This window comes from Conger conger, chromosome 6, assembly GCF_963514075.1.
Source record: "Conger conger chromosome 6, fConCon1.1, whole genome shotgun sequence".
In the NCBI taxonomy this organism is placed as follows: Eukaryota; Metazoa; Chordata; class Actinopteri; order Anguilliformes; family Congridae; genus Conger; species Conger conger.
Window position 1 is genome coordinate 50,088,357 of NC_083765.1, and position 26,392 is coordinate 50,114,748.

Sequence of the window (26,392 nt, forward strand, 5' to 3'; positions counted from 1 at the left end):
GCTTATTGTCTGTTTGTTTTCTTGCAGTCTGATTGTTGCAGGTGATTGTTTGCGGTGGCTTGTGTCTGTGGCTATAGTTGCCTCCACCTGGAGCCCATAAAGTCGCATTCCCCGAATGTGAACAGACGTTGTCGACCTGGTCAGGCTGTACCAAGTGAGGCTAAAGACCTGACACACAATTCATAACACAACTTTCAAGGTTTCTGTTTTTTCACTGTTGTAGATAACCAATGTGATTTTCCCTTTTTGTATTTGCACTTTTGATTTAAACTTTATTATTTATCTATATTTCTTTAAACCTTGTTCACTATATTCTTGACAATGGAGAAAAATTGAAATCCTAACGGCGCATTTAGCAAAAATATTGTAGTTGCACTTTCCTCTCATTTGCCACCAGAGGGCAGTGTTTGGCTGGATATATTTTATCCTGGTGCAGATTTAATAACACTTGAGCTAAATTCAATGTCATATTTTTTAATGCAAAAATATGAGATTGAATTGTCTGCTAGATCAAGGTAGGACTATCTGACTGAAAGATTAAATAGTTTTCAAAATGTGAATCTTAATTTTTGATCATGTATTTTTGATGTTTCCTTCCTTACTCTGTTCTGTGTGCGACAGGAGAACTTTGGAAAATCTCAAGAATTGCTGACTGATTACCCGACTGAATGTGCTCTGAAAGCAAAAGTGTCATGCGCAATTAAGCCTTGCCAATCTCTATTATTACTGATGCGTAAATGAGTTACACTTCCCAAGCGTGTCGTCATCTGCCCTTTGCAATCCTGGAAGGAGACCTAGCGGCACGAAGGTCCCATCATTGAAGAAGCTCGTTGTCGAATGAGATCCTAATTACCGCTAATTTGAATACTGTGCCTCGTTTAAACGGGGTCACCGCTACAAAATGAGAGGAACTGGAACTGGAATTGAGTGTGTTGCTATGCAGGACTAAACATTTATGGGATGTAAAACCCTGCAGGAGCAGGGCTGAGAAGTGTCCTGTGTAGCCCTGTAATGCCATCTCTAAATGCGTAAAAGGAGTAAATCAGACGAAAGCAGGTGAGCTCAGTGATCACAGTCCGACTGGCAGGCCGAGAAGGGCCTCTGCAGTTGACGGCCAAAGAATTCTCGCCATAATGGAGAAAAACCCCAAAACACGCGTCTGACAGATCGGAAACCGTTCAGGAGGCAGCAGTGGATGTGTCGGTGTCGATTGTCCGCAGAACAGAACCACACGGCAAGATGCAAACCACTAGTTGGCAGCAAAAACAGAATGCATAGGTTACTATGAATGAAAGGGCTGTAATTCCTACACGCATCGCTCAATATGGATGTACATACCGTCAAATTAAAGCTGGTGGTTTGCATTCCGTAGGCGGTGCGGATGGTGCAGTGGGTAGCACTGCTGCCTCACAGCAAGGAGGTCCTGGGTTTGAATCCCCGTCGGCTGGGGCCTCTCTGTGCGGAGTTTGCATGTTCTCCCTGTGTTTGCATGGGTTTCCTCCGGGTACTCCGGTTTCCTCCCACAATCCAAAGACATGCAGGTTAGGCTGATTGGACAGTCTAAATTGCCCATAGATATGAGTGTGTGAGTGAATGGTGTGTGTGCCCTGCGATGGACTGGCGACCTGTCCAGGGTGTATTCCTGCCTTTCACCCAATGTATGCTGAGATAGGCTCCAGCCCCCCTGCGACCCTGTTCAGGATAAGCGGGTTTTGGATGGATGGATGGTTTGCATTTGCATTTATCATACCTTTAATTTCAAATCCAATGTGCTTGAAGTAGAGAGTCAAATCAACAAAAATTGTATCTGTCCCCAATTGGGCTGTCCCCAAACTTTTAGATGGAGTTGTCTGAACTGATCAACCAGCTACCTGCAGCTCATCACGCGATCTTTTCCTTTTTATTGTTAATATGTGAAATGCTCTAACCAACCTCACTGAGGCTGTAGCTCATTTACCAACTATCTGACTTGTACCAGGTCGCCCATTACTTTAGGGGAAATGTAGCGCCCTTTGGATGTATGCCACATGACAAGAAGGGGCTCTACCTTCACTTCCAAGCTGACGGGCGCCCCTGCCAAGCGCTTGGGTCTACACCCCAGGGCGTCGACCCAAGCTCACCAGCCACTGGGAGGCGCCGTGCCAGGTCCTGGACAAAGTGTCTGGGGTCGTGGCCGGGTCGCGGTGCTGTGCCGGGACCCACCGGCCGTTGGCGGAGACGGAGGGGCTCCGCCCTTCCTCGGCCCAGGGCCCCGGGACCCCCCCCGACTCACCCCGCGTGCCATTATTTCACTTTGTTCGAAAAAAGTGGGAAAATGCGAGAACAGATGTTTGAATGTGTGTGTGTGTGTGTGTGTGTGTGTGTGTGTGTGTGCGCGCACAAACATTTGGGTGATGGTTTCTGACTCTTGGCCTTGATTCTGTGAACTTTGACATTTAACTGAAAAAATGTTGTTTTTAATTACTTGTGATCCAGTAGAATACACTTCTAGCCAAGATTAGTTTTTTAATAAGAAATTATTATTATTTTTTCCATGGAATATACATGTGGAAATGGGGAGAGGACACCGTATGGATTTTTTTTGAGAAACCATTAAATTAGTTATGGGAGGCTGCTATAACTACAACTATATCTCCCCTCTGGATCTGTTCTTCCTGAGTGTGGAAGAGTGTGAATGTAGGTATTCATGGTTTTCTGAATGTTCTATAGGAATGTCTGTTAACATTGTTCCTCCAAATCCATCCAAACAGACACATTTCCTAATGTGGCAAGCAATTCACAACTGCCACAGGCCAGCTTACTGCTAACAGCTAAATAAAATCACGACCAGGTGATTCTTTGTCTTGTCAGTTGATACACCAGGAAGAACTGGCAGTGCTGAAGAGAGTCTTCCATTGATCCTGGACAAATAACAACCACTTTTCTGGCAAATCTGTCTCTGTCTCAAAAGGTTATTCATTACTCATTGATTAAGCATGTGCATCTATTTTCAACCATAATATTTCAGAAAGATAAACCATGGGACTTGAATGTGGTGGTCTTGGAACAGTTTTTCTTGATTTTGTTTATATTGTTACAATTATTCTTTTCGTTCTACAAGGCTTTTGTACTTGCGTTACATGAAGCAATCCTCATCCCCCTGCTCTCCAAACTAGCGTTGTTGGCGGGTGGGGGGAGGCAGAAGACAAAGTAAACATTTATCTCAGCCACCCGATAGTTATCATTTGAGAACTGGCTGGGCTGTGGACATTTTGAACTGCAGTTGAACACTATTGCCCAACAGAACGTGGTTCATGATTGCTCTCAGGCCTGAAGACCAGCTAAACAAACACATTATTTCTCAATCCAGCACTGGCCTGAATAATAGCTGTATAATTATGCAGGGGTCCCTAATTATCTAAGGGGAAAACAAAAGGTTTTAAAAGACTTGCCAAATTAACCAAATGAACAACAGTAGAGGAAAACAGAGGATCAAACGAGCATCTCTATAGCGTATAGAGTTATGGATGAAGAAAAATGCACTGGAAATAACTTTGAGTTGCTACAATATGCTAAAACTTTATAAGTATAGTTCTATCTGTTCAATGCTTTAGGCCAAAGTACTTTATGTTTGCTAAATTCCTATGCATGCAGCTTTTAATTTGATGTCAACACACAGTTATTGACAACATACAGTGAAACCTGGGTTTGTACAGCTCACATTGCCTCTGTCAACTTTTCATTTCTAGGAACCAAGAGTTAGCTCCCAGAACAGGGTTCCTGGGTGCTGGGCGATGGGCATTGTCCTAGGCCAGGTGAAATTACATCTGAAACGTTTCTGTTGCTGGTCATAATGTCATTCTCCTGTGTTTTCTTTCACAATTTGAAACAAAAACACAAAATTTAAAGAAAAAAGAAGTGAAAGAATGAAGCTTCTTCATCCAGAGCTAAATGCCAATTGATACATTTCAAGCATGCAGTACAATAAAGAAATAACAAATACCGTGTAGCCTGCAATCAGGTCCTTTCCATTACATTAGAATGATTATTTTTTAATTGTAAAAGCAGGAGACCAAATTATGAATATTTTATAAAAGTGAATTTAATACTATCAAATAAATTGGAACAATTTATTGAACAATAGTTTTTTCTTTATATAAAAATTCACAGTTCTATAAGTTATTTAAAGAAAAATGGCATGAATACATTGTTTCAAATTACAGTGGGGGGAAAAAAAACAACAGCAAAAAACAGAAATAGCAACAAAACATCAACAACAAAACAAAAAAGTTAAAATAATCTTGAATCTTTTTATCACGAGGATCAACGAATCTGCAGGATGCACAGAACAGCTGGTTGAGGTAATTTCTCTGCTGTGAGATGGGCATAGGGTGAACCAGAGTAATAATGGCGCCTCTGTCTCTGCCCAATTAAAACGCTGCGTTAAACAGAAATTATTCAACATGGACTCTCATACACACTTCATAGAGGTCCACTTCATTGCCTTAAGACCAATGAAGGAAGGATGACGACAGGGTCAGGGGGAAGTTCACTCAAAGAAAGCTGACTGAGAGTGAAGCAGTCCCCTGACGTAGCGTGTGAGCGTAGTCAGATGCGCACAGGTCCCCGCCCCTTCCCAATGTGATGCGCCCAGTCCAGTGTGGTAGGATCCGTTCAAAAATGCAACACACGCACAATTAGCGTAATGCAACACCAACAAAAAAGCCACTAAAAGTGCCATAATTGGTCCTATAACTTGCCTTTGTACAGTGATTTAATACAATGATGGAAATCAGACAATCTGGGCAACCGTGCCGAAACCTGGATCAATGGATACAAAGGGGAAAAAACTCCATCAGAGTTCCATCCTCAGCTTTTATGTGGAAATAGACATTAACTGCAAGTTAACCAGCCTGTATTCAGGCCGGAGTGGGATTCCTTTTCTCATGGTGCAATTTTCAATTAATATGGTGAAAGCGTTAAAACTCACGGTTCTCTCTATAAACTATTTTACAATGCCATTTACAATGTCATTTTAGGAATCCACAAGCCACACAAATCAGATAATGTTGGTGTCCTTTTCACGGCAAGGATCCAGTGAACCAAATCCATAATAGATTAAAATTCTAACATGCTAACTCAGAGAAACATTGACATAATGCCCATTGTTTACTTCTCTGGAGGAATTTCATCGGTTTTTGTCCATTGCACCATTGCATACGTGTACAAAAGCACTTGTACATAGGAATGCTATTATCTATGTTTTATATTGGCTCTCTGAAACACGATCAGTGCAACTACAAGGTTTTCTGACCAGTCCCAGTAATGCAGTCGCATGGTATATACAACTCTCCGTGAGCGGTAGTTTTACCAAGTCATACCTGAGTAGCATTTTAGCTAATGAAATTAAGTTTCCAACGGTCTATTGTTTGTAGGGTTTGCATAAAACAACACAGATTGTTTTGCTACCATTATAATTTTCCTTTCATTTTCAATACGCATGCACGCTTGTGCGCTGGAAAATAACAGTTCTTGAGACTTTATGGCAAAACAATTTTTTTTGTGATGACTAAGTGTAAATAGAACACTTAGAAAATCACTTCTCTGATTGAATAGTTCTGAGGAGGACAGTGAAAACTCATTTCACTCCACACTAGAGGGAATTTCCAGTGACCCCATTTTACATTGGTGAGCATCTAAATACAATCTCAAAATGGTTTATTATTATTCTGTATGCTTATAAATAATGAGCAGGCCTGCTTCTGAATAATAAATGGAATGTGAAATTGTGGGATGTGTTGTTGGGGGTTGGGTATATGACAAAAACTTTGGTCAGTGGACCTCAATCAATATATTAGTATACAGGATCTTATTATTGCAATTATTGTACTTAAATATATTTTTACAATCTTCTGGACCTGCTGCTTCCAGATGAGGATAAAAAGTGTTTTATCATTCAGTATGCAATCTATAGTATTTTACACCACATGCACAACTCATCATATCATTTAGATTACATGCATCCTTTTGGCGTCGCCAAATGTCTTTTGGAAACCTGTCTAAACATAACTTAGAAAAAACAATGTAGAAAGCAATATTTTGGTGACCAAATTTGAAAGGGATTTGTCCAGCGTTTTTGATGTGGTTCCATTGTGTTTCTAAGCCCACCAGACACAGCCAAAGCATTGGCATCCGCTCAAATACCAAAAAATATTTTCAGCGAGAAATAAATATTCTGCTACTACTATGTCTGGCTTTTAGATAACAAACCCCCAAGGGTTACCTTTCAGAAGAGACCAGGACTGTGCCTGTAGTCAAAATGGTAGTAGTAACCATTTTATTGTTTTCAAGCTTGTATTAAGAAAATGGGTCACACTTAATGGTAAGCTGCAGTTAAGCTACAGAGCTACAGTAGAGAAAGAAGAGGCATCTGGAAGCATTGAAACTGGCAGAATACCGACTAATACAAACCAGTGTAATAGTGAAAGTAGTTTATATTAGCTTGGCTATTTAACCTCTAACTGGTGTCATGTGAATCATACATTAACCCAGCTAAGTATTTTATAAGTAGCAATTGTTGCTGGATGGGGGTTAGCTAATGTTATTAGATAACATGTTAGATCACTGATATTACAGCTATTGCAGCCAACAATAATAATACATTATATAATTATAACACAATTATAATTGACCACAGATTGTATTGGAAACCTTCATTGAATCCATCATTTTTAATTGTAAAAATGTATTAATTTACCCCGTGTTGCAAAAATCAGTGGGCAGCTGCTGCTCCTTGTCTACCTCCTGCGGTCAGCTCTCTGTATTAACATGATCAGCTCTCTGTGTTAGCATGGTCAGCTCTCTCTGTTAACATGGTCAGGTCTCTGTGTTAACATGGTTGGTCAGCAATCTGTATTAACATGGTTGGTCAGCTATCTGTGTTAACACGGTCAGTTCTCTGTGTTAACATGGTTGGTCAGCTATCTGTGTTAACATGGTCAATGGTGAAAGTGTAGCTTAAGTGGAGGGAATATAATATTGAAGGAAAGAGAGGACTTGAGGAGCAAAAATAACCAGCAAATACCTAACTGACAACTAACTAGGTAGTTCTCAAAGGCTTTTGGCTCTGTCTCAAAGAAGCAGATTACGTGGGACCAGAGGTGTGTGTGTATATATATATATATATATATATATATCGCAATGTCATCCGATAATTATGCAAAAACATATGTCATGTCACGTGGAAAATCGTTTTACAAACAGCTTGGAAAAATAACAATTAGACCCTAAAATAGGCATACAAAATCGGAGTTGTTTACTTGAATCAACATAAATCGAAAGCACCAGGTGATATGAAAAGCTCAAAAATACTAAAATATGCATGTGGTCCTTTTAAGCATAATTTTAGAGTTTATATTTTACATTTGAACATATGTAATTAATTTGAAAGAATAATGGATCGCCTATGAGTACATATTTTAATGTGGCCATTTCTACTGTACGTGCTAACTATTAATGTCCCTAAATGACACAGGAACTGTAGGGAGTGAAAAGCAGGATAGTGACGATGGGGGCCATTTCCTATCATTACAGATCCATGGCTGCTAACAGTCGCTACGGACATTTCCAAAACCTAAAAAAAAGTAATGTGGCAATTCACCTTGCCAGTGACCTGCCCAAAACACTGTCAAAATACGTATAATATCCTGACAAAATGTAACGACTCTGATGAAGTTATTTGATTTAAATCTAGTAGTCGCAAACGAAGCAGTTGCCTTCCTCAGTCGTGGCCGGGCGAAATCCCATGAAGCCTGGCGTGCCTCTGACCTCCACCCGGCCTGAAGCCTTTTCACATCTTGTTAATGTTATTGTTATTGTGGCTGCTGCCATTGTCTATCCTCAGAGCCCGTGGCAGGACCTGCTTCTTCAGGAAGTGCCTCTGCAGGAACCTGTCGCTGATGAAGACGGGGAAATACGTGTAGACGAAGTACATGAGGCGCACGCCTGGCCCGGCGTAGTAGCGTGGTTTGGGCTCCGGGGAGGTGAGCGCCTCAGCGATAGTGTTGACCACTGGGCTCAGGTCTTCGTTGGCCGTCTTGGTGAATTCCTGGTAAAGCTCCATGGTCTCCAGGGTGTAGTCTTCCCCGTACTCCTCCAGCAGTTCTGGCGGAAGGTTCTGGATGAGGTTCTTGTACTGCTCCTCCCAGTACTTGGTGTTGGTGGTCTGAGCTAAAACAGTGAGGAGTTACCAGTGAGAGAATGCCATTTTAGCTACAGGTAGCAAAAATAACAGTTTACATATTTGTTTTTATTCACGTGTGGAGAAGATGAGCCCAGACAATCTCTGTTTGCCAGAGGCAACAAATCAGTAAAGGGGCCCCCACAACACCCCCCAAGGGTGATCTAATGAATCTCACTGTCCTTTATTAACCAAACATTAAACTGCACATTTAATCTGTGAACATATTGTGACATGCTTATGTTCCCCAGAAACACTGCCTAAACTTGTGCCTCTTTGAGTATGAGTGCTAGGTTTCTCCCTTAGCGTCTGTTATTTTGGATTTACAGTCAGCTCCAGAATTATTGGCACCTGATAAAAACATGTTATGTTCAAACATATGAGAAAAACAATACACTTTACTCTCATCTTTCAATGTATTTGATTAAGTAATCTCATTTTTTCTGGAAACCAAAATGACAAAATGTGTGTCAAAATTATTGGCAACAATTGTTGTAAATAAAATCAAACAAAGTTCAACTGGAAACAAAATTTCAGTCTAAAGGAACTTTACTAAAGCAACACTACTTCCTGTTTCTCAAGAGTATAAAAACTAGGTAACTACTTTGCACATTTTGTAAAAAGTAAAATGTATATCAATAACGTAATTATTTTTTAGCATTTTTAGCGCATAATTATCAAAGCTGCCAATAATTCTGGACATGACTGGACCAGCACTGTCGTTGCTGTACTTTGAAAACATCAGAAAACGAGAGCAAGAGCGGCTTGTGTTGCGATATCTCAAATAAGCCTCCAGCCTGCAGCCACAACGCAGGACCCTCCTCACCGGTCTTAAAGGCCGACGGGAGGATGTTGGAGATCTTGACCCCCCAGGGCTCCAGCTCATGACGTAAGGTGTTGATGAAGAGGCTGAGGGCCGCTTTGGAAGCTCCGTACGCTGCCAGACACGGAAAGGGCTGTTCCCCTGCACAAAAACACACACAGGAAACAGCCTGCGTCACATCAAGTGCATTACGATGCTTTGGCATGCCATTTTATTCTGCACTCCACATGTATGGACTGCATCGCTATAGGGTGGCCTGTAGTGGTTAAGTTTCATGACTGGGACATGCAAGGTCGGAGGTTCGATCCCCAGTGTAGCCACAATAAGATCCGCACAGCTGTTGGGCCCTTGAGCAAGGCCCTTAACCCTGCATTGCTCCAGGGGAGGATTGTCTCCTGCTTAGTCTGATCAACTCTGGCCAAATGAATGCCAAATGCCATTAATGTAATTTAATGTAATGCATCTGCACAGTGCCCAAGTTCTGTTCAAAGTGTCCCAAAGCTATGCTTGAAAGATGCGAAGAGTACTATGAACTATGAAAATAATAATAACACTTCCAAGACAGTAGCAGGAAAAGGTAACCTATGCCTTTTCCAGTTAAGCTGAATTCATGTGCAAAAAGGCAAATGTTACATGGTTGTATTCGCAAGGGCAGCAAGTGAAGTAAATGCATTACTCTCAATTCATTCTGGATATTAAATATTTAAGGTATGTATTCAGAATAATTAATTATATATTCATTGTTTGAATGCAACCTTAATGCTTCATCTTTGTAGTCAGACATGATTGTCTTGTTTCAAATATTTGATATTTGGTTGATTTGAAATAAATCAAAATAATCTGAAATAAAGTATTTAAAAGTAAACAAGATTATCTTATTTGTACATGTATGTTCTCCATAAATAATGCAAATAAATGCATTTGAATGGCCATAAAATTAATTAATTAATTCATTATCCTAACCTGCTTATCCTGAACAGGGTCGCAGGGGGGCTGGAGCCTATCCCAGCATACATTGGGCGAAAGGCAGGAATACACCCTGGACAAGTCGCCAGTCCATCGCAGGGCACACACACCATTCACTCACACACTCATACCTACGGGCAATTGTTTTCAGTGCTGTTTAGTTTAGGGATGTCATTAATAATGCTGATATTTCTATCAACACTGATCAAAATAAACACAGCACATAATAAGAGCACCACAAAGACCAGAGGAGAGAGATTATTTCCAAAACAGAACTGCAGAAATTTCAGTAGCAATGACACGTTGGATGAGATGTGGTTGTGATTGCAGTAAGAAGCTACTGTGGAAGAGGGTCCTCTAGCCTACTGCAGTTTTGTCTCAGTGCTGTGAAGAAGATGTCAGGTCCAACAGCAAGCACTGCATTTTTGTCTCAGTGCTGTGAAGAAAATCACAGGTCCAACAGCACCAAATTCTCCCTGCCTCACTGCACAAGATTGAATCCATTGGTTAGCCAAAGGCTTACACTCTCTCCAGTCTACCAGGGGTCTACAAACTAGATAGAAATCAGTACATGGCTGTCAGGTGGCTTGTTTTGTCAGTGTGTAGATGGGCCCTGCAGTCTGGTATCTACCCATGCAATACTAGTGCCAACTGGGGCCGGCAGCCCCACAGGTTGATAAAGGATTGGCTCCAGTGTTGCCCAGTTGATTGGAGTGTTCCAGTTGGCTAGAATACAGTGCCTGATCGTGCACTGGTGCCCCCTGCTGGTCAGTCAGGTGCCCATAGAGAATCTGCTTGTTGAGTTGCCCGTGAAGTGCTTTTCTCTGATTCACAGCGGTGCAAACCCTACTTGCAAACTCTGGCCTGATGATGATTGGCAGCTCACATCACACGCTTTGAAACAGCGAATGCTGATACATGAACCTGGGCATTCCTCAATGAGGAGAACAAAGGAGAAAAGGCTACAGATCTCAGTGATAGGACAGGTTTATACTGGTATACCATACCATATATATATGGTAGGCCATCCAAAAAAGTTGTGAGGCTATAGGGGGATAGATTTTTGAAGAAACATACGTTTCTGGGATTTGTGGACCAGAACAACTATTAATCTAAGTTGAGAAATAGCTACAGAAATCCTAAATCTGATCTGTTTGCTTCTCTTGGCTTTCTACACGGACACATCTGTTATCTGTGTTTTATAATAAGCCTTTTTCACAAATGAAAATGCCTGCGTTCTGCATTTCAGCACGGGCAGTATAACAATAACAACAGTGTCATAACACAGTGAAGCCCTGACAATACCGGTGTCAGTAAAAAAATACGAAACAGCAACAACAAGACAAAAAAACACAATGATGGACTGATATCGTGATATAATGCAACAGTACCCCCCTCGACTGGCTTTTCCCCAAGTAGAAAAGGTATTTGCAGGATATGACATGTTGTGACAGAAACCCTCGGGCAAATCAGCCTCTTCTAGGATGCGAAATCATGTGCAAAGGAATTCCAGAACATTATAAGTAAAGTATAGATAAGTTACATAACAGTAAATTATAAATAAAGTACACATTACATATTATCCAGAATGTGAAACACTATAAGGACAAGGGTCAGCTTAGGGCTTGACGTATGAATCATGTATGTGCACAGTACATACCAAGTTCCACACACACCCACACATACACACACACTCACACACACATACACACACACCCACACATACACACACGCACGCACACACACTCACACATACACACACACACCCACACATACACAAACACACACACACACATACACACACACACAAACACGCGCACACACACACACTCACACTCACACATACACACACACACGCAAACACACACACACACACACACACACACACACACACAAACACACGCATACACACACACACACAGTTCAATAATGGTTTGGCTTCTGATCAATCGTAACATAATCATAACATAAATGCTTCATAAAACTTGGAACACAGGGAGTGCCTGGGCACATCAAAGCCGTATTGGCACAATTTCAGGGCCATTTTGTTGAAGTCTGGGTTTGGTCAATAAGACACTACTGTAAACCCTTAGAAAAAAAGACACATTCAATGCTTCCTTTTGCGTTGTCAATGTCTTGTGCCCGACTTTGGCAATTGATGTCAATATGTGTTGACAATGACCAAAAACACACCAAAAATAACAGTTCATAACAGAGTCCAACTCCGAATGGACGGCACTCACAAACATTATTTCCTGCCAGATCTCATCAGGACTAAAGCCCAGATCAGATCAGAATCTATTCTTACTGGCTGTGATCTCCTGCCGGCATGTCAAATACAAAGGTAGGATATAGCATCTAGAAAGGGCAAAGGGAAAAAACTGATTACATTTTAAGTCAGGGGTCAGTAAGTCAGTATATTTCTGTCACATGTATCAAACTCAAGGCCCGATGTTTGGTGCATAAGACCTAAACAACAGTACAGTGGAAATTGAATTGAAAGGTGTTGCTATGAAAAGGCAGCCTACTTCAGATGGGTTCAAAATTATTGGTCAGGCCTCTCTGCTTTGGACTGTGGCTTAAATGGCTGCTGATTGAAATGAAACCAAAATTACCTGCAGATACAGTGGCCATCAAGAATATAATTACATCCTGGATGGATATAATAATACATAATATAATAAATATACAGTCAGTGAGCATTCTATTAGATATATATTAGACTTATGAATGTCAGAGTGGGGAAGAAATGTGATCTAAGTGACTGTGGAATGACTGTTGGTGCCAGACAGGGTGGTTAGAAACTGCTGACCTCCTGTGATTTTCACAACAGTATCTAGAGTTGTGAGTAAGCAGAGAATGGTGCGAAAAACAAAAAACATCCAATGAGCAGCAGTTCTGCAGGCAAAAATGTGTTGTTAATGCGAGAGGTCAGTGGAGAAGGGCTAGACTGGTCAAAGCTGACAGGACATTGATAGTAACACAAATAACCACACATTACAACAGTGGTATGCAGAAGAGCATCTCTGAACAAACAACACATCAAGTGGATAGGCTACAGCAGCAGAAAACCAATAAGTCTACAAAATAAGTCAAATAAATCCCAAATAAAGTGCACACCGAGTGTATATTACAATATTATAATTTTTTTTCCATCATTAGTTTCTTACCTGCAGGGCTGGAAATATTCACAATCCTGCCTTTGGCCTTCCGTAACAGTGGAAGAAAGGCCTTGGTGACGTTCACTGTTCCAAAGAAATTGACCTCCATGCAGCCTCTGTAGTTGGACATGAGTGACAGCTCTGCATCGGCAAAGTTCACACATTTCCCCGCATTGTTCACCAGCCCCCACAGACCTGATGGAGAAAATGGAGAAAAGCCATCAAAACGACACATTATGTTCAGAATCCCTGTCCCCTCCCTGCGAGCCAACGGCCGTTTTTCACTTCATCGGTTGTGTATTACTACAGCGGAGCTCCTGCCTATTGGTGCGGAGGTGCAGATCTCACTGCCGATCACTGGTGGCCTGCACGCACATCAGTTAAAAGAGCAAGTTTGAGAATATCCTGTTCCAATGCATAACTACTCAGAGACTCCAATGCAGTTGTACTCAGCTAAGTGTAAGTCCAGACTGAAACTGATCCACATTGGAGCTTGGATAAGAAACATCATGCAGGAAAAACCTACTGGGTACCACTTTCTTTTGTATCTCCACACACCCCAATAAAACAAGCTTATTTTGTGTGTATACTTTGAGCATGCATGTTCAGTATAGCATAGCTGCAGGTGCAAAGTCCGAGTCCAAATCATTAGGATGAAACAGAATCCACACACTGTAGCACCTATTGCCAGGAAGATCTGTTTGGGTTCAAACATCAATGTTTTTGATTGCTGCAACAAAATGGGAGCATCTTTCATTAGCCACAGTGGGCAGACTCTGTTTACTGAATACTTAAAAATGATAAGCCAGTAAGCCTAGACAGAAGGACCTGTCTCTGCCTCTCAGGAGTGATTCACCAAGCACATTTCTTAGAGTTGTAGTCAAGTGGTTTCATGCTGGTCAGAAGGGGAAGAGGAAAATAAGAACAACGCATGCTGTTTCTGTAGTTGATTATTTGGTCCACAGGAAAGAATTAGGGGGTTTGAAGGCTGTTCAGCACCTCAATTTCCAACTGTGCCTAAAGCTATTTAATCTTTTATTGCAGAATGCGAAACAAATGAAACAAATTTATGTTGCTTTCCCTCCCCCCATACCCACGCCCCTGGGGAAACAACTGCATCGCACTGGAGAGGAAGGGGAAGAGGGTGAAATATTATAACAGGCATAGGGGCAGCCAGGAGTGGAAAACCAGCTGAAGAATCACGAGCCCTCCCACGGCGAATGATGAACTGTAACCAAAAAACTACGCAGTGATGCCTATAAACTGTGGAGTCGGTGAAGTACAGTGCCCAAAAGAAAGACCTGCGGGACCTTCTGGAATCCTGACACACGGCCAATCCTATCCTCGTACAAGTAAAGTGTGGCTTTGCCTCCGGGCCGTGCCAATGCACATTAAAGGCTGTCCTCTCTCAAATGGGCCATGGGTCACCGGTCAGACTGCACGATTCAATGCACTGAGTCGTGAAGGTTGTTGGTTATCCGCTGTACTGGATTTCTACCTCCTGGAAAAACTATTTGCGTGCTGGTGGGTATGTATGCTCGTCAACGTCTGTCAATTTTCGTTCCCCTCCAATCGATGTCCTTTCATGGAGCAGTGTGTATTCTTCCCCCTCCTCGAGAGACTGTAACAGATCCTACAAGCTTGACTGGTGCTTGGTATGGTTGGCTATGCCCTATGAAGGCAATAAGTGCTACTAAAAGATAATGTGCTAATGTCAACTTACAGTGGGCTCCAGAATTATTGGCACACTTCATAAAATAGGATTTAAAAAATGCATATAATAAACAACATGGTTAAGTTACTGTGTATAAAAATGGTAAGAAGCATGCAAAATCCCTTTGTCAACCATCAGCATGGGAAAAGCGAACTCAGAAGACACTGATGGCCATCACAAGTCTGGTAACGGGTACAAAGAAATACATAAATGTATACACATCTGACTTAATACATAAATACATAAACGATAATATATAAATAATTGTTTCTCCTGACAAATTTTCCTGTTGACCCTTGATGACAAAATCATTCAGCCAACAAATGTGTTCCATACAGTGTCAGCATAATTTACAGCTGAATCTAGTCCCATCCCCAAATTCCCGTAGAGATCCATTCACATGCGTATAGTATAGTATAGCTTGTATGACAACCTGAAAATAAGATATCCAATGATGTTGATAGGTCACAGACATCAGGAAGTCATTGATATGCAAAGGATATGCAACAAAATACTAAACATGACTACTTTCATTTACATAACATTGCTGAGTCCCAAACATTATTGTGCCCTGAAATAGGGGGCTGTGTATAAACACTGCTATAATTGCTATATGGTGAAACCAGAATGTATAAAAATGGCATTTATTAAAATGTAAAATGTAAAACAAATGTGATTTTTCTAATTACCGTACAAATCTCAAAATGTGGAGTACAGAGGCAAATAAATAAATAGTGGGTTTTTGTCCCAAACGTTATGGAGTGGACTGTAAATGTCAGTGGTTGTTAGGGGACACTTCAGTAATCTCCTGCTTTCAGTCCTATTAAGCACCCAGTTCTGAAAGAGGACCTTCCTGTGTTTGCTGCCAAATATGACACACTTTTGCTGAACTCAGTTTAGTACGTGTCTCATTTATCTTTGTTTGTCTTTACCAGACCAAGGAATCCAGGAAATTAATTCATTCAATCAGCATAACAAAATGCATCATCCAGCAACAAAAAAAAACCTTTTGAAATCAGGCATATTCCCACAGTCACATCCTGTCCCTGGTACAGATTTGTGTGTGGTACAGAAAGTATGTACGTCTCTGCTGTGAACCCTAGACCCGTGTGTGTGTGGTAACATCCCTGTGCAGAAAGTATGTACGTCTCTGCTGTGAACCCCAGACCCCTGTGTGTGGTAACGTACCTGTGCAGAAAGTATGTGTCATACTTTAACTGTTGTATAGGATGATACCTTTGCTAGTTTTGTTTGGCTAGGTAAGCAGTTTATTTTTGCGTGCTGCGGTATTACTATTAAAAAAATGGTAATAATAAATGAATAAAATCCGATGATCAAATAAGCACTGGTCCTTATCTTTGTTGTACTGGTAGCAGTTGATTACAGTGCACTTATCCCTTGTATGATTATGCACTTTGCACTTTGTTGTACGTCACTCTGGACAAGAGTGTCTGCCAAATGCCGTTAATGTAAATGTAATGTAACTGTAAATGTATGTGTGTCTTTGCTGTGAACTCTGGACCCCTGTGCGTGGTAACCGCCATGCTCAGAAGGCATATAGGTCTGTGCGGTGAACCCTAGACCCCTTCATCCCTCCTGGACCGTTCATACTGCAAGCATGATGTTGGCTTGCTGACATTCTTCAGGTTCTTATACAATATGTACAGTCAGCTTCATGTTCCAGACAAAGACCTTTTTTATTTTGGCTCTGTACTAAAATATTTTTGATTTGTAATCAAACAACTGGCATGTGGTATGTCGCAATTATTTAGGTATTTATTAGACTTTTCTGTAGACTTATTGGTCTTCTGCTGCTCTAGCCTGAGGTTTGACATACTGTGTGTTCAGAGATGCTCTTCTGCATACCGCTGTTGTAATGCGTGGTTGTTTGCGTTACTGTCACCTTCCTGTCAGCTTTGATCAGTCTGGCGATTCTTGTGCGAGATGTGTGCGTGAATCAGCCAATCATGTGGCAGCAACTAAATGCATAAAAGCATGCAGATGCAGTCATGAGGTTCAGCTGGTTCAGACAAAATGTCAGAATAGGGAAGAAATTTGATCTAAGTGAGTGTGACCTGAGCTGATCTACTGGGATTTTCACACACAACAGTCTCTAGAGTTTGCAGAGAATGGTACGAAAAACAAAACATCCGGTGAAAAGCAGTTCTGCGGGCAGATACGTGTTGTTAATGAGAATGGCCCGGCTGGTCAAAGCTGACAGGGAGGTGACAGTAACGCAAATAAACAACAGTGGTATGCAGGAGAGCATCTCTGAACACACAACGCGTCAAACATCTGTAGCCTATCCACAAAAAGTGGATAGGCTACAGCTGCAGGAGCATATTAATGGAACCAAATATCCCACCTGGTTATGAAGCTATGACAGTTTTCTGACTAACGTTGAAGTTCTCTTATCTCGTATCTCTTAATCTGTTCAGCTATCTTAGAGAAAACTGTCTATTTGCAGGAACGATACAGAAGCGAATGTCGTATTGAACTACTTATTGTTGTGTAAATGCATTGCTAGGTCTTTTCAGTACCAAACCAATGTAAAATAAGATAAGTTTCTTGTACGGGGTTTCCTACCCTTTCCAACAAGGTATTATGTGTCATATTCAGGTGACAGACAGTTTAGGCATATCACTGCATTTGCATAGCAGAATGAATATACAGATGTGCATAATTACAGGATTTGGACTTACTATAGATAAACCTGTAATTGGCTAACGGGGCTCTCGTTAACCTAATTTTGAAATAAATCAAGTTACATTTTAAATGTGATGCAGGTTGGTTAGAAGGCAATAGGGTAAGTAATCCTTTTGGGAGAGCTTTTTGGAAACTTTGGGAATGCTTTATAAAAACATATAAAGTATATATATTATATTTTTTTATAAAACACATGTTGAAGCTAAAAAAATAAGCTTTTCTGATCATTCAAAAAATATATGCAGATGTTTTGTATTTGGAGAGATTTGGGGACACTTGAGGACATCTGGGTGCAGTTTTGGGAAAACTGCACCCAGATGTGGAATTTGAATGCCAGTCGATATCTTTACCAAATCTTGTACACAAGTTGACATCAAGATTGTACACAAACATAAGGTAGTTCTAAGTTGGTTCTTGACTTAGAAATTGAGATATTCAGTGCTAAACTATAAAAACATAAGGCATTTTGTAATTGATTTGTATTTTTGTGAAACTTTCTTGTACACTATATGTACATGCTCTGACATATATTTGTTCTGTCTTAAATTTCTGAATGGTACAAGCCTCTTCTTTTATTTAAGAAAAAACTATCTGTGTGCAGTTTTTGAGATATTGACACTTTCATAGGACTAGTACTATAAAAGCAGATATTGCCCTCTAGGGGGGCAAAGTAGAAAGGGTTAAGAGTGCAGGATGCAAATGAACAGCATGACTTTCATTATTCTGCACATTTTGGGGGGCACATTTTTGTAATAACAAGACACTGCAGGACACGTTCATTACTCGAAATAGCATGCAAGGGCTACACTGTAATTGCAGATTGATCAGGATTGAAACACGTGTCTGGTGCAGACGTGGTGTTCGAGATAAATATGAGAATCACCAGTTCCTTGATTAACAGCCAAACAGCTCACAGCCAAAAGGGAAAGAATAAGCGATTGTGCAATTAATCCCTGGATGGGCTTGCATCCACTTTACCCTGTGTTCTTTCCCCGGGCCCTCATATTGCATCTGGCCACACGAGGAGGTGCCCTTACATGACTCCCATAAAGCAATACAACTCCAGTGAAGTACCTTCTTAGGTAATATGCTAACGAGTAAATGATTCGCTTATCTCCCATAAGCCTCCTAGCCCTGTTTCCTTTTGAAGGCACTGTGCCTCGAGATAAAAAATTGAGAGCACGTTAAAGGGGAGGGCGGGGGCTAGATTAACATTTAATCCATCCAAGAGTACACAACAAGTTCTTAAATGAATGCTGCATCAAGGAACTGACCAACCAATCAGGCCCCCTATCCAACTGAGGATTGCTTGGTCACTATGGAATTAACAAAATGTTGTCCCCATGTACACCCACTCATTAATGAGGTGAAACATGGACAGTGGTCTGCACAACACTTTCTCAATCTATGTTTTGGCATCTTGGGCTTTCTCTCACCTCGTAGGCCCAGTTTGGCCTTGGTGCTGAGGAGGGCCTGCTGGATGTCCTGCGGTTCTGTCAGGTCCATCTGGAGGAGGGTGAGCCGAGACGAGCAGGTCCGCTGCAGGTCCACGGCTCCCGGTCCGGTCAGGTCCAGCACGCTGGCAAACACCTCAAAGCCCAGCATGTCCAGGTGCTGTGCTGTTGCTTTTCCAAACCCAGAGTCACAGCCTGCAAGAAAGACCATCACCGTCAATCCCAGAGTCACAACCTGCAAGAGAGACCATCAAACCCAGAGTCACAACCTGCAAGAGAGACCATCAAACCCAGAGTCACAGTCTGCAAGAGAGACCATCAAACCCAGAGTCACAGCCTGCAAGAGAGACCATCAAACCCAGAGTCACAGCCTGCAAGAGAGACCATCAAACCCAGAGTCACAGTCTGCAAGAGAGACCATCAAACCCAGAGTCACAGTCTGCAAGAGAGACCATCAAACCCAGAGTCACAGTCTGCAAGAAAGACCATCACCGTCAATCCCAGAGTCACAGCCTGCAAGAGAGACCATCAAACCCAGAGTTACAACCTGCAAGAGAGACCATCAAACCCAGAGTCACAACCTGCAAGAGAGACCATCAAACCCAGAGTCACAACCTGCAAGAGAGACCATCAAAACCAGAGTCACAGCCTGCAAGAGAGACCATCAAACCCTAAAACCACCCTGTCTGCCACCACCAATCATTTCACGGTCAGTTAGATCTCATTTTCCCCCCATTCTGATGGCTGATGTGAACATTAACTGAAGCTCCTGACCTGTATCTACATGACTGCATTGCACTGCTGCAATTTTTTAATTCATTAAATTAAATAATTAAATAATCGCATGAATAAGTTCTCGTGAGTGTATGCAGTAAATGCCAAATGTTCTGAACTGAAAAAAACTTGCAGCACATGTATTGTGTAAAACAAGCTATGATTCGTAACGTACCTTGTAAAACGTACAACAACTATTTCCAGTTTGCCTTTCTGCCATTTCATTTCATGTCAATGGACGCTCCATTACACACCCAGCTGCTTTCAATGAACGCGCTGTCACCTTTCCACCCCACTCAGCAGGGCTAGTAAAGGTACGTGACTCTCCAAAATGTGCTTAGTGTGTGTGAGGCCTCTGTACTTTCCCTTACTGTAAACATTGATCAAATAAAACTCTGATTGTATCACGTAACTCAATAACCACAGCAGCACAACAGTGTCAGCTTGAATATCAACTGTCCGCCCCCGCGGAAAGATAAATGCATACTTAAGTACCAGTTACCTGGAACTTATAGCATAGAATATGATTGCAATAAAATTCCCATTCACTGAATCAAAGCTTGTAATGCAAGCATTTTTACGATTTAAGATTAAACAAAAGTTTAAGACTGCAATCACTGTAATCTCAAATGTCCTCATAGATTAATGAAGCAACTCCTCTTGTCACATACCATATGATAACCACTTAACCACCAGTTAATTTGCCTCCTAATTCCCATAATTTATAAGGAGCATTAATGCATACTATGAGTGCAAATACAATTAATTGAAAATACTAACTGTGAAATTTGTACGGCAACAATAAATAGAACCAAAACACTCAATAAGTTTTGCTAGATGTTTTTCAGTATAGTGATTGAGAGATGCATATAAACATTATGTTCAACACATATTCAACATGTATATGTCCTATATCCAACGCACCATTTTCTTCATTCAACCTCTCGCCTGGATCCTGTGAGCACCATATGTTAACAAATCAACATTGCTATCATGACTACACTTTAATAAAAGCGTTGGCGGCCAAACTTTATTTTAGGGGCAAGGTATTCTAAGGACACGCTCTCTCTTGCCTCTCTGCGCTCTCCTCTCTAGCAATTTTGTAACAGAGCATTCTGTTCTCTGCAGGATCCTTAAGCTCGCCAGGAACTCTGAGGCACTTCTCCACAGGGATATGACAAGCAAGAGGGGAGACACAGGCAAGCACCAATCAGACACCCATATGAGTCTTTCTTTTCCTTACGCACCATGCAGGTGCTCTGCTAATTTAATTACTGGTGTACATCCTCTGCAAGTGTACAGATGGGATATCTATAGGCTTCAATGCCAAAGGTGCACGTTTATCATTCTGTAACCAACAGCACTCAGGGTCCAGCGGGAGATGTAAAGCATTAAGGGGAATGGGATAAGCAGTAACTCAGTCTCTGAAGCAGGGTTTTTGGTGCCGTGCTAACTGCAGTATATAGAGTTCACACCCCATGCTCAGCAGACGCCTCCTGCTTACTAGATTTATTGCAGCTTATAATGCCACATGACTGTTCCTTGCCTATTTACCTTTGAAAGTAAAAAAAAAACCCCACATAATCTTTAAGTCATGAATTCTGGCCCCACAGATTGTGTTTTCCTTGGCCAGTTTCCCAGGTGGAAACTCACAATGTTCTCGTTATGAGTTTTTTTTTTCTTTCTTTGTCCAGTGCCAAATGGTAACTATGCTCACTCCATCGAGACTTTGATCGAGCGCTGGCCTGATGAATTCCAGTCCCACCTTGCTTGTTATTCATTGTCACATTGACAGAAGAGTTAATATGTCCTCGTTTACACCCGCCACCCTCTGCCCCCGCAGCCATGCTCACACTGTTACCCCCTCTCCTGCTCACAGTGTGTCAGGGAGATTGCGTTTCTCAGCTGGGATGGAGATGCAGATCTGGGTGTACGTTACCACACAGCTGGCCTGAGTGGCTTGACTGGTGCGCAGGGGCCCATCGCAGCTGTTTCTGTAGGGTGCCAGAAGAGAAGACCACAAGCACCCCCATCCTGAATCCGCTACACTTTCTGAGGGAGCATGGGCTCTCATGGGCCACAAAAATGCCAGGAGTTCTCATAGACTGATATCAGCTGGACGGCGGGGGTGCAAGTGCTGTGAAGCACTCCAGTGTGTACTTAGCCTTCCTAGAACTATTAAACTGTTACTGCAATAGGTCATGGGAAAGCAATGTTTTTAAGGGACCACCTCAGGCTGACTTTGACCACTGTTATGCAATAACTATTCGAAACATCTCATTGGGAAAATAATGGATGACCAAAGGTGACCTGAGATGAGTTGCACCGTTAGGTAAAAACAATCGTACGAGAACAAATGTGCTGCAGCCACTCACGTTTTCAAGTCAATGTACGCACGTTATCCGACGACATTAAAATGTAAATGCAGAGTCCATTTTGCATTCAGGGTCACACATCCTCTATGACAAACAGGGTTTGCTTTATCAATTCGATTTTCGGCAGGGTTTTTTCCTGACCAGGAACTGACAAGTGGGGTATCAATGTTCTCAAAGGTTCTGCATGGAGGAATGGTCAAAAATCCCTCCAAATGTGTTCTATAATCTCATCAGAAATTATAGGAAAAGACTAATGGCTGTCATCTTTGTCAGGGGTGTTTGCACAAAATATTAAACCAGAGGTGCCGATAATTGTGGAACCTGATTTTGTGGAAATATTTTTTAATATATTATTTAAATATATATATTATTAAAGCCCACTGCTTTACAAATAAGGCGTATGCCAATACCAATACGAACTTTTGTTTATTTATCAAGGGTGCCAATAATTATTGAGCCCGCTCTAGTTTGCCACACAAAGCTATAGGAGGAGATGGGATTCAGTTGTCTGTAGGAAGCCAGGAAATCCAGGAAAAGGGAGTCAAATGATCCTAACAGAAGGATTTTGCCCTCCATGTTTCACATGCAGATGAGCTAATTAGCCATACGTAGGGGATGGTGCATTGACACAGTTCCCAATGCTTACATTTCTGAGCGCTGTGTCTTCTAAGCACGTTAAATGTAAAAATGTTCCAGGGAACATTTTGTCAACAAGGAAATGCCAACCTCCTCAGGCAGCATTAGCTAGTGTCTGGAACACAAACTCTCATGATAACTCCTCTGAGCACAAGGAACAGAAGACTGCTGTAATCTTTTCTGTCAACATTCAATGCAAAACGCATTTTCCAACTGAAGTATTAACAAATGCAAAGCTAATCTGTATTTAATCTTGGCTGTAATGTACCTTAATGAAGGCCAAATATGTGCCAACTGCTGAAAGACTGAAGTAATAATTGAACCTATCAGATTTTTAGTGTTATTTTTTTATTTTTTATGCCATGCCTGCACTTCTGGAAGGTGCAATCATAGTTTTAGACATGTCTCCTTGCTAATCTCTTCTCTCAGACCAGGAGAGTGCATAATCTGCATGTCCTCAGAAATCAGGTCTACGGATGTGAAAACACCAGACAAGTTTTTTTTTAACTTCACTTAAACCAGAGAAGTGAGCATGGTGCACTGGTGCAGGCAGCTTGCTAGAGCCTTATTGAGCAAAATAATAAAAGTATCGATAAATTAATTACACCTACATATACTGCAAGAAAGCAGTTGCTAGATGTCCATAAAAATTCTGACATAACCCTTTTGCTACAATTGTGCTTAAAAGGCCTGCACTTTGTGTTCCTTTGCCAATATATCTATACTTTACACAGACTTGATTTGGTTTCATCTTGACTGGCGCGGACATAGAGACTTTTGCGCTGGGCCACTCGACAGGAGTCAACGACCAAAGCGACAAATTCAGCCAGTCAAATGACTGCTTCCCTCAACCTCAAAGGAATTCAACCTGCTTAAGGAGTTTAAGCCGCCCACTCCTTCTCAAAAAATGTCCACTTACAGAGTAATTTAACACAGCTTTAGATTAAAACATTTAACGCAATCTCTCCATGGCTTCAAGAATTTATTACATTTCTATTTGATTCCCCTCGCTCTCTTTCTGCAGCACATTGAACTGACACATTTAAACGGCCAGCGACCTTTGGAGACTCGAAATGAAAGCCTTGTCTCTCCTGGCGAGGATGAAACAATTAAAGTAAGCAAAAACTAAGCTGTTGGCTGAAATTCCCTTTTCTTCTGTGTTGGAAGCTGTGTGACAGGGGCTTATTACTGTTTGTAATCTCTGTTTGTGCTGGGGGGTTGAGGGCCCAAGGGATCATTCAAATCTTAAATCAAATGAATTTCTAAAAGGGGATTCTGGTTTCCATGCCACTAGACAGCCTGTGGGAGTTCAGCTTCTGGTTAGAGCACCTTTTTGCAATCAGATTTTCTCATATTTGATTATTAATATTATGCATGCATAGTTTACAAGAGATCAAGATATTTTAGCAATTTTATCAATGCATAAAATCATGCAGACATTGTCAAGAGGTTCAGTTGTTGTTCAGACCAAAGATAAGAATAGAAGAAATGTGATCTTTGTCCATTTAATGATTGAAAAGTTTATGCATTACATTTAAAGAGTAACCTTTGTAAGCTGTTGCACTGTACATAATAACACAGGCTTGCACAATGCACCAATCACCGGGGACAGAGAGCCGCAGGGCTGAAGTCTGCAGCTCATTACAGCGCGAGGAGTTAAAAGCAGAGCTGTTATAGTGCGTGAATAATGGAGTAAGGTTCACAGTCACACCGTCATTATAAGTAGAAATGTAACTTGACGCGTCTGCGTATGAAAACATATCAGGTGCTAATGTCCTAGAGGAGCAGTCCGCCAGAACTGTGCCAAGCCCCCCCCCCCCCCCCCCCCGGGTTATGAAAGAGAGAAAGTTGCGTAACTCGGAGTGCGTAGCCGTAGATGACCTACCCGTGATGAGGACAGCCCTGCCCTCGGCCGGGAGAGGACGACGGCGGGCCCCTCCCGCTCCCGGAAGGTATGGGCGTGCGGCGAGCAGCGCGGTCAGGGCCAGCACGGCGGGAGGCCACAGCGCCCACAGCCGCTCCACCAGCAGCGCTGCCCCCAGCCCGGCCAGCAGGGCTGGCGCCCCGCGCACCTGCCACGCCAGCGCCTTCCTCACCGCCCCTCCCACAAACATGGACATCACCCCCATGTAAATCCAGAACGGCAGAGAGCAGTCTTCCATGGCCTTCAGGGAACAGAGCTGCGGCGCCCGCACACAGTCCCCCTCTCTCTCCCTCTCTCTCCGTCTCTCTCTCTCTCCGTCTCTCCGTCGCTCGTTCTCAGGAGGGGTGTGTATGGCGGAGGGGGGGGTGGATTACTTACAAACGAATAAGCACGTGTCTCGCTCTATGCTCACACACAGGCTGAGTGTGAGCCGATGAATGGGCTCCGCTCACTGTTTATATATAGAGAGGGAGGGACTCATCTCAGGGAGATCTAATCTGTGACCAATGGTCAAAGTTTCCCTTTAAGATTGACCTTTTTTTATTTCATATTTTGTAACACACACCCCCAAGAGAGCATGTTGCTTCCCAGTCAATTTTTTTTTTTTTTTCATTCTTTGCAGTGCAGCTGTGATGTTGTAAGGACAATCTCTTCTCTGCAAAAATGTTATGATATTTGTCACTGATATTGACGGATATGATGGAATCAGTTTCCCTATAGGATTGAGGTTTTCTGTTTATTATTTTGTAAAGACAAATGCAGTACTTGCTGTGGTCCCAAGACGGCAACAGTGTTGTGCTTCAGACCATAACTTGGAAGCATTCTGCCAGCACAGAACCTCCTTAACAAAATGAAAGCATGATTTACAAATGTAAACTGACAATACAGCAGGGTTGATCAAGTTCAGATCCTTTCTAACCTTAACCCCTTCACACATATTTCTTGAAACCAAATACGCCATTCGCTAAGTTTCCATCTAAATATTTTGCAAATGTTAAGTGAATATATCTGTGTATATATCTGTGTGTTTCCATCAACTACTGTTTTGTGAATGTTCTGAAGAGAGCACAACAAGATTACACAATCAAAAGCCTACCAGCTGGGGTCAGCCAGAGATCTGGGGGATGGTGGCTGGGCCAGCTGCCCATTCTTGGGCTTTCAGGAGTGGAAGCATTATCTGTTTCCATTGCCCTTTTTCACATCTTCTCTCTATCCAACTTTTCCACCTTGGCCAAGTGTAAAAACCTTTTTGGGATACCTTGATGTTCTTTCAAATGTCAGGCGTTTCCACTGCGGTTTTTTTTAAGTGCAAATGAAAGTGTTGCATCAGACCGGTTAGAGGGAAAGCCCACTACTGCCGCGTAGTTTGGCCAGTTAACAAACACCCCCTGCCCAGTCTCCTCTGCAGCCTCGTGTATCTGGAAGTATGAGCTCTTCGATACATACGGACATTTCACCACCAGAAAAAATGTTTTCCGTCATTGCAACAAGATAAAGGCAAAGGCCGAAGTTATTCCAGTATAGCAGTGAAAAACGTGGCTCACTGAATAGCAAAACAAACTTCTTGTGTAACTATTCCACATCATTCTACTGTCAATATCTGCCACTACATAAGTATACAATACCATACTTGCCCCTGGG

The 26,392-nt window shown here is 42.0% G+C and overlaps 1 protein-coding gene across 1 annotated transcript; it reads right to left on the bottom strand.

Moving 5' to 3' along the window:
• Positions 1-4,065: 4,065 nt before the first annotated feature.
• Positions 4,066-25,158, bottom strand: LOC133131475 (11-beta-hydroxysteroid dehydrogenase type 2-like). Its single transcript, XM_061246851.1, has 5 exons — positions 24,713-25,158; positions 19,025-19,237; positions 13,178-13,363; positions 9,045-9,182; positions 4,066-8,208 (listed from the first exon to the last, which is right to left on the bottom strand). The coding sequence occupies exons 1-5, from the start codon at positions 24,987-24,989 to the stop codon at positions 7,829-7,831; spliced, it is 1,194 nt and encodes a 397-aa protein (XP_061102835.1). The 5' UTR covers positions 24,990-25,158; the 3' UTR covers positions 4,066-7,828.
• Between the last annotated feature and the right edge of the window lie 1,234 nt (positions 25,159-26,392).